Source organism: Anguilla anguilla, chromosome 4, assembly GCF_013347855.1.
Source record: "Anguilla anguilla isolate fAngAng1 chromosome 4, fAngAng1.pri, whole genome shotgun sequence".
In the NCBI taxonomy this organism is placed as follows: domain Eukaryota; kingdom Metazoa; phylum Chordata; class Actinopteri; order Anguilliformes; family Anguillidae; genus Anguilla; species Anguilla anguilla.
Window position 1 is genome coordinate 29,339,947 of NC_049204.1, and position 9,145 is coordinate 29,349,091.

A 9,145-nucleotide genomic window follows, 5' to 3' on the forward strand; every position below is an offset into this window, starting at 1 on the left:
ACCAGCGTTACACTTTCTAGTCGTGAAACCCGGAAGTAAATTCGCATTTTTGAGCCATGGGTTCCCTCCATAGACCTCAAATTAACTGGTTCCCTCGGCAGATTTCCAATGTTATTTTCCCATAGGGATTTCGTTTCCTTCCGAAAATAAAATTAGTTGCTATATTGAAACTACAACAATGGTCGCATTCTGGCAAACGTCACTCTAGTTTCCATATAGCCCCTGATTAGCCCGCCTGCACGGGATAACCGTTGTAGTTTAAATATAGCAACGTGTTAGCAACATACTTTTTAATAGCACGTGACGGCTTCGAAATTCACAGCTGGGATAATGATGGGTGTAATGTATCTCGCAGAACAAAACGTGAAAGTGCCTTACGTTATGCACAAACTTTTCGGCAGAAAACAAAATCCCTACCGGAAAAAAAGCATCGGAAATCTGCAGAGGGAACCCATGGCGGAAGATGCGTCCGAATTGGCCTACAAAAATACGTCATCACTGTAACACTCAGGTTTCCATTTTTTGTTTGTGGTGGTAGCTGTTAGTATTTTACGAATACAAACTGTGTTGTAATTGATTTGGTATTTTTTACGTTTATATCTGTAAGACAAAGATCTGTGTAGTTTTCCCATTTGGTGATTTGCAGTAACTATAGCTATATCTGTATAGACTAGTTAACTATATTATCAGCTGTTTTAGGTATGCCACTTCACGCCACTTTGTAGCTAGCTAGTTATTAAGGTTGCAGACGTTAGCCTTTTCTTTATCTTCACTTGGCTAATTTTAGTTTCGTGTTCGGGTCAGGTTAACGCTACATGTTTTGGTTTTGGTCAAGTTGGTTGAGGAAGCAGAAAATTGTGCCGCCAACGTTCGCTGGATTGTCAACGTTAACGTTTCCTAGATGTAACGTGTAGAATCGGCTTTGTTACGATATAACGATAAGCTTTTCAATCAGTATTTCCATTTAAAGTAGCTGATTTGCTTGTTAATACTTTCTGTGACTTCACACGGGACGCATGTATGCATGCACGAAGTTACGCATTATTTGATCTTCATATATTTCGAGCATTGTGGTTTAGTAATTTCGTGTCGAGTTGGGTGGATTCAGTAGTAAGGGATATTGTAGATACTTGTACCTTAATGCTGAAAGAATGCTCGTCACATTTATCCTGTGCAGCCTTTTTCTGGCTGTTCACGGGCAAGTGGATGAGGATGAATGGATCGACCCCACTGACATGTTGAACTACGATGCTTCGACAAAAACAATGAGGAAAACCGAGGTATTGGTAGTGCACCCCGCCCCCTGTGGCACCTCATCTATCGGTCACCCTGTCTGTTGTTTACCTATCCTGCTCTCTTAAAAACTGATTGTACATCTATCCATCTATTTACAAAGCAAAGCCATGCCAATGGCCCCACAAAAAGGAGGGAGTACATGCTGGATTCAAGTCAGAAGCCTTCTTGCCCGGACATTACCGAGTACAGTAATAAAGTCGCCAGTCTACAGAGAGAGGTTGGTGAAGAGTACGCTGTACTGCTTAAGATCATTTGTACGTTCTTTGTGGTTTTCGTTCATTGAAAATGTATTTTAACATTTTCAGGTTATCAATTCTTAGGGTGGTTCATGACCTGATAGTTTGGTTCAGTAAAGATTGCTGGTCATGCTTGTACCTTTTCCTTAACTTCTTAATTTATATTTCATTTCAGATTCAAGAACTTGAAAAGAGGATTGCATCAGCATCCCAAAAGCCTGCTATTCACCCAGTTTTTAAACGATTCCTTGCCAAGCTCATGAAGTTAATTAAAAATCTGAGTCTTGTAAGTTGTTTAATTCAACACAATACACCAGAGCTAATTTCTCAAGAAAAAAAATCATTTAGCCTTGTGTTAAGATGCTGATCTTGGGGGGGAAATGTGATCAATGTTTTGAATGAGTAGTAATATACAATTATTCAATCAGATTTTATCTCAAAAGTTCTATTTATTTATTTTTTATCTCTAAAATTTTTTTTTACTTTTTTCCCCTCCCAAATGTATTTTAATCATCAGCCCAAAGAACTGCATAGTGATGTCCATTACGATGCAGAAGTGAGGCTATCTCGACACGCTGTAGCTGAAATTCAGAAGATTATAGATGAGGACGATAGCTTGAGAACAGGGGCCTTGGATGATGCCCTGAGCAAGATACTGGTCAATTTCAAACAACATGATTATGAGGCCTGGAAGTGGCGATTTGAGGACACTTTTGGTGTGGAGATTGGCACTGTTCTGCAGGTGAGGAAGTGCTTTTTGAGAAATGGCTATTTCATGAGATGAGTACTTTTTAAACTACTTTGCATCAGTGGCTAAACATCTGGAGTAGAGCATCTTACCTGCAAATATATATATATATGTAAGTATATATATATATATATATATTTTTTTTTTTTTTTTTAACTTCGGCAAGGGGGAAACAAGAATGAAAAGAAATTTTTATGTTTCTCATCCCAAAATTACAACAAAATCTAAGTAATTTCATTCTGTTTAAAAGGCTTTATTGCCTGAGTATATCCATGAACACGTTTCCAATATTTCTTCTTTTTCTTTCAGGTCTGTGCCTGCGTATTAATCATAGTGCTGATAATATGTGGTGAGCTGTGGTCATCAGTATCTTGGTTTGTCCAGTTCAGGCGAGTCTTTGCCATCTGCTTCTTCGTCAGTATTGTCTGGAACTGGTTCTATCTGTACAAGGTACAGTCAGTAATCACTACCTCTTTCAGCTAAGACTTTTAAAATGATCAAATATATTCTGTCCATGAAATATAATATTAGTAAAACAGGGATTTAGGAACACTGATTAGAGAATTTTACAGTGCCAGTGTTTCTGTTTTACAGTACCATGATACTTTGTCCTTCAAATGTACATTTTCATTTATTATAGATAGCCTTTGCTGAGCATCAAACCAATATTGTAAAATTTGAAAGTGTCAATGAGAAGTGTACTGGAGTGAAGAAGATTGACTGGAAGGATAACTTGAAGGGTAATAAAATAACAGAAGACATTCCCTGATATTGCTTGCGTTAGGTTATCATTGCCTGTATAAATCTTTGTAAATATATGGTCTCTTATTTCTACATCACAGAATGGTTCAGAAGCACCTGGACTCTACAAGATGACCCTTGTAAGAAATACTATGAGGTCCTTATGGTGAACCCAATTTTACTGGTTCCTCCAACTAAGGTAAGCATTTTAGAACACACCACCAGTGCCAACTGTGGCCGTTGGCTTTAGAGGGCAGCAGGCAATTAGCGATTGCGTTGCCCAGGGTACGGGGGGTTCAGTCGGTTTGGGGTCTACGTTTCAATCCCCAATGGTCATTTGGCACCTGTGTACTGCATCCCAAAGTCGCACATGCTTGGCCTTCCTCCGACCCTGCTTTATGCAAGCTTAGCTGCAGTCTGCAATGTGAAAAGAAACAGGTGGGTAACACCACGTTTTTCAGTGAACCATGGATGTCTTCACTTTTGCAATTTGGCAGTAGGGTCCACTGAACGTGGCTACAGTTGCAAAATAAATTAAATTTAAATGAAATTATAATCAATTCATGCAAATTTTTTTTTCTTTTTTAGGCAATTTCTGTCACCATTACCACTTTCATTACGGAGCCACTGAAGCATCTGGGGCAGGGAATCAGTGAGTTCCTCAGAGCTCTCCTCAAGGACCTGCCAGTCACACTACAGATCCCTGTCCTTTTGACTATTGTTCTGTCCATCTTGGTAAGTGTCCTGACAGCGAGTGGCAAAAGCAAGCAGATCCACATGAGTAACGCCATGTTAGTCAATCACACTGCAGTGGTCACCAGTGCTTGTTTAAAAGTAGAATAGGCCTGTGAAGCCCTTTCTCATTGGTGTCCTTGCAGTAACGTGAAGCTTGGAGACATTTATGCTCTGTGTCTTCAGATAAGCGTATCATAACTTAATTTGTTTCTGCTGTTGCTAGTTAGAGAACATAGTTGTGTGTAATTTAGGTAGCCTAATCTTTTTTAAAACTTGTCTCAACTGTTGCTAGTCAGCAAGCTTAGTTGGGCGTTAGCTGAGAATATCTGTAGTTGACTTGCTGTTGTTAGTTAGTTAAAGGCGTTAGTGAAACTGTGTGTGGGGATTGGTGTTTAACTGCCCCGTATTGTTGAGCTAATTTCGAGTAGCTTCACCTGGTGCTTATCTGCCCTAATGAAGCTAATGCAAACACGTAATTGTCACCCGGTATTTATAGTTCCAGCAGAGGCTGCCATAGGCAGCCTCGTCGTCAGTTTATCATGTTTTTAAACCCCATTCCCTTGTGCGCGCTGCCTCGCCCCAAATGGTCTGTTCACCGCAGGCGTAATTTAACTAACTTGATCTACCCACCCTTATCCACACCTCAGGAATTCACTGTCACAGGTGGATTATGGAACTGCCAGTCAGCCGTCCAGAAAGCTGACTTCATTACTGCCTTTGCCAAGACCAAATCTCTTGACTTCCTGGCTCTCACGGAAACCTGGATCACTCCCGATAACACCGCCACCCCAGCTGCACTGTCTGCGGGATACTCCTTCTCGCACACCCCCAGGGCCTCTGGCCGAGGCGGGGGTACCGGTCTACTCATTTCCTTGTCCTGGAAGTTCTGTGTCCTCCCCAGTCCTAACCCTACTTTCTCCTCCTTTGAATTTCACGCGATTACTGTAACTCATCCCTCTACATTTCACGTTATTGTTCTGTACCGCCCTCCAGGTCCACTCGGCTCATTTCTGGACGAGCTGGACACTCTCCTGAGCTCTCTCCCTGAGGATGGCACTCCTGCTATTCTACTGGGAGACTTCAACCTCCCACCAGAAACCTCCCAACTGTCCAGGGTTGCCTCACTCCTCCAGTCTTTCGCCCTATCCCTGTCCTCCTCCCCCCCCACACACAAGGCTGGTAACCAACTAGACCTTGTATTCACCAGAGGCTGCTCCATTCCCCAACTTGCAGTGACTCCCCTCCATGTCTCGGACCACTTCTTTCTTTCTTTTTCCCTCTCCTATTCACTCCCCCTCAATTCATCCAATAGCTCACCCACAGTAACTTTCAGGAGAAATCTCCCTACTCTGTCACAATCCTCCCTCGTCTCCACTGCTCTGTCTACACTTCCCCCTCCTGCGTCTTTCTCTAACCTGCCAGTTGACCTTGCCACCTCCACCCTCAACTCCTGCCTCTCTCAGTCCCTCGACTCACTTTGTCCTCTTGTCTCCAAACCAGCACGCTCCTCACCCCCCTGCCCATGGCTGACCGAGTCACTACGCTCCAGCAGAACATCACTGCGGGCTGCAGAGAGAAAGTGGAGAAAATCCCGATCCTCTGATGACCTGACCGCATACCATACCCTGCTGGCGACTTTTACATCTGCCCTCACGTCTGCAAAAGCCTCTTTTTTCCAATCCAAGATCAGCTTTGAAGGAAAGGTGGCTACAATCTGGAACTCCTTCACCCATCCAGTGAGCCCCCCAACCCCCCAGGACAACCCCACAGCCACACTGACCTCCTTTGAAATGCTGGAGGACTCCGATGTATTACAACTCATCACCTCTCATCGCGCAACCACCTGTCCACTTGACCCCATCCCATCTAAAGTTCTCCAATCTATCTCCAGCGAGCTCCTTCCCTATCTGTCTTCCATTGTTAATTCCTCTCTCTCCTCTGGTCATGTTCCCTCTGTTTTTAAGACGGCTCGTGTTACCCCACTACTCAAAAAACCCACCTTAGACCCCTCCGATGTAACAAATTATCGACCCGTATCCCTTCTACCCTTTCTGTCCAAAACCCTCGAACGAGCAGTTCTTAAACAATTAACCTCTTTTCTCCATCAGAACAACCTGCTAGACCCTCACCAGTCTGGCTTCCGATCCGGGCACTCAACAGAGACTGCACTACTAGCTGTGACGGAGGCACTTGCCACTGCAAGAGCCTCACGCCTCTCCTCTGTCCTGATCCTTCTTGACCTGTCTGCAGCTTTTGACACGGTCAACCATAAAATACTCCTCTCCACCTTGGCTGGGATGGGAATTGCCGGGACTGCCCTGTCTTGGTTCTCTTCCTATCTTGCAGATAGGACCTACCAGGTCACCTGGAAGGGGTCTGCCTCTGCCTCTCATCCACTTGTTACGGGAGTGCCGCAGGGATCTGAACTGGGTCCTCTGCTGTTCTCCTTATACACCAGATCTCTTGGTTCAGTCATTAATTCACATGGTTTTTCCTATCATTGTTATGCAGATGACACACAACTCTTCTTTTCTTTCCCCCCCTCGGCCACACAGATCAATGATAAGATCTCTTCCTGCCTGGCTGACATCTCCACTTGGATGGCCAGCCACCATCTGAAGCTCAACCTCAACAAAACTGAGCTGCTGCTCTTCCCGTACAAGACCTCCTTGCTTCGTGAACTCTCAATCACGGTTGATGGCACCACAGTGACTGCCTCTCACTCTGCAAAGAGCCTGGGGGTGGTCCTGGATGACCAGCTGGACCTCAAGGAGCACATCAAGGCAACATCACGGTCCTGCAGATTCCTCCTATACAACATCAGGAGGATTCGACCATACCTGACGACGCACTCAACCCAGCTGCTCGTCAAGGCTACGGTGACCTCTCGCCTTGATTACTGCAACTCTCTCCTTGCAAACCTGCCAGCTTGTGCCATACAGCCACTACAGATGATTCAGAATGCCGCTGCCCGACTCATCTACAACCTCCCCAAATTCTCCCACGTCACTCCTCTGCTGCGATCACTTCACTGGCTACCGGTCGCTGCCAGGATCCGATTCAAAGCCCTGACCCTTGCCTACACTGCCGCCAACAGGACAGCCCCCATCTACTTGCAGGACATGACTCAATTCTATGTGCCTGCTTGACCACTCCGCTCTGCGGCAGCAGGGCGTCTTGCAACCCCTCCCACCCGCCCAGAGGGATCACAGAGCTTCTCCACCCTAGCTCCCCAGTGGTGGAACGAACTCCCCATCCCTCTCCGAACCTCCCCCTCACTATCCATCTTCCGCCGTGGCCTGAAGACTCATCTCTTCAGACTATACCTAGAATAACCACCACCACGCTGTGTATATATATATTAAAAAAAAAAAAAAAAAAACCTTTTTCCTGTCACTTGTTACATGTTGCCCCATCCCTGCACTTCTTGGTAAATTGTATTTGTCCTAATACTCTAGCTTATTCTTCTGCCTAGTTTGGCTTTGCAGATGTTAGACCAGGATAGTGTTCTTTGTTCTCGGCTAGAAATAGCTTTACAAAATAAGTAATTGTACCTTACTGAACCCGTGTTCAGCAGTTGTCTACGATCATGAAAATGCACTTTTTGTATGTCGCTTTGGATAAAAGCGTCTGCTAAATGAATGTAATGTAAATGTAATGTGTCTGCACTGGAAATCATGCAAAGTGAACTTCTGTTTTCCAGGTCTTCATGTATGGAAGTGCCCAGGCGGCAATCCAACATATCATCCCCAGACCATGGGGCGGTCGCCAGGACCCACCCCCAGCTCTTGTTGCACAGAATCCGGTCCCACAGCTGAGGGAGGCACCTCCAGATCAACCAGCCGGGGGTGATGCACCCCGTCAGGCTGTACTCCCAAGAAGACAGGGGGAGCAGAGAGCCCCTGTACGCCAGAGGAGGCAGAACAGGCGCAGGGAGGACCAGGCCCCAGTGTTCGTAGAGACCTTGCGTCAAGCTGACCAACCCTTCAGCGAGGACGAGATTGACGCAGAGCAGCAAGAGGATCACTCTGAGATGGAGGACCATGAACTGCCAACAGGAGGTGCTGTTCTTGAGGAAGAGGAGGAGAATGTAGTGACTGAAAATGAAAATCCATCTGGTGACTCGCAGTGTAATTCGAACAAGGACAGCTTGAAATCCGAAAATCCAAGTGGCAATAGCAAGTCTGCTCAGCCAAAAGGGGAGGACCCCTCACGGAATTCCCAGAGACCAAGGGTAACTTGAATCATTTTTACTTGCACGAAAATGAAATGGTGTTCTGACGATTACTGCAGGATTTACATTAACCACAATGTGTTGAAGTACAATCACTGCCGAAATAAAGGAAACACTGAAATAAATGAGGGGTACAAAGTAGATTGAGTGGTACAAAGTAGGCTCCTGAGTTAAGTAGTTAACATCGTAACACACTGTTGGTTGTGTGTACAAATACTGGGCAGACCCAGTTACCTGTTATTTTGCCAGCCATGTCTATAAAAGGAGATATCGGTGACTTTGAGTGAGCAGTGGTTTTTGGGGCACGTTTCGGTGACTAAGACCATTGAACTTGGAACATTGACTAAGATTTAACTAAGATGTTTCATGTTACCCATGAAACATCTTCCTGCCCTTGTGTCGTTACCTTGCCATGGTGGGGAGGCTTGTGTGCCTCCGTGACTCTGAAGGCTATACCGGCGGGGGTCATACCCCCAGCAGGTCCAACCTAGCCGGGGAAGTTTCAGGGTAGAGGCCAGACGAAAAACAGCACCTGGCCCTCCAGGTTGGGGGTTGGGCGTGTGGCTAACTCCACCCTGTAAAACGCCATCTTGTTACAGAAACTATTTTGCAGCCTTATCTTCCACAGGGAACAAAGAGGATTAAGTAATTTCATGGGTAACAATGACTTAGGTGATGTTGAGATGGAAATCTGGAGGAAAGACCTGCTGACAGACCTCCAGTGCTTACACAATATAGGTGGATCCAGCAGATGCAGCCTTTTGTGTTGAGATGAGATCAGAATTTAATTTCCTATTGCAGCTCATGCACCCATGTTGGTGTTTTCAGGTGCCGGATGGTTTGTCAGAAGAGAAGACCACATCTGTCACTCAGGAACGTGTAGAAAATATTGGATCACCGATACAGGAAACTGCTTTTCAATCTTAATAGCCACAAACCATTGCTCCAATTTTTATGTACTGTACATACAGAGTAACCTTCGGATTGTCCCTGTCACCATGCAGCCTCATTTTGGGCTGCTGATTTTCTGTTTATAATCTGTCATTATGTTAATTAAAACAAATAATAATGTTTTGTCTCACTATGATTCATAATCTATATTGTTTCTTAACTTTTGAAATTGCAAAGCAATTATGTGGTCACAGTTGAAGGGCA

The 9,145-nt window shown here is 44.9% G+C and overlaps 1 protein-coding gene across 3 annotated transcripts; it reads left to right on the forward strand.

The window, feature by feature from the left end:
- Nucleotides 1-95: 95 nt before the first annotated feature.
- clcc1 (chloride channel CLIC-like 1) lies at nt 96-9,061 on the forward strand. Of its 3 annotated transcripts, none has more exons than XM_035414838.1 (11): nt 96-500; nt 1,178-1,280; nt 1,397-1,513; nt 1,708-1,818; nt 2,050-2,274; nt 2,590-2,730; nt 2,921-3,020; nt 3,123-3,220; nt 3,610-3,756; nt 7,460-7,990; nt 8,819-9,061. In XM_035414838.1, exons 1-11 carry the CDS (start codon nt 331-333, stop codon nt 8,915-8,917), a joined length of 1,842 nt encoding a protein of 613 aa, XP_035270729.1. In that variant the 5' UTR covers nt 96-330; the 3' UTR covers nt 8,918-9,061. The 3 variants fall into 3 exon arrangements, with proteins under 3 accessions (XP_035270729.1, XP_035270732.1, XP_035270733.1); XM_035414841.1 differs by lacking the exon at nt 96-500 and adding an exon at nt 518-1,034 and having other exon boundaries at nt 1,127-1,280; XM_035414842.1 differs by lacking the exon at nt 96-500 and having other exon boundaries at nt 518-1,280.
- Nucleotides 9,062-9,145: the final 84 nt, after the last annotated feature.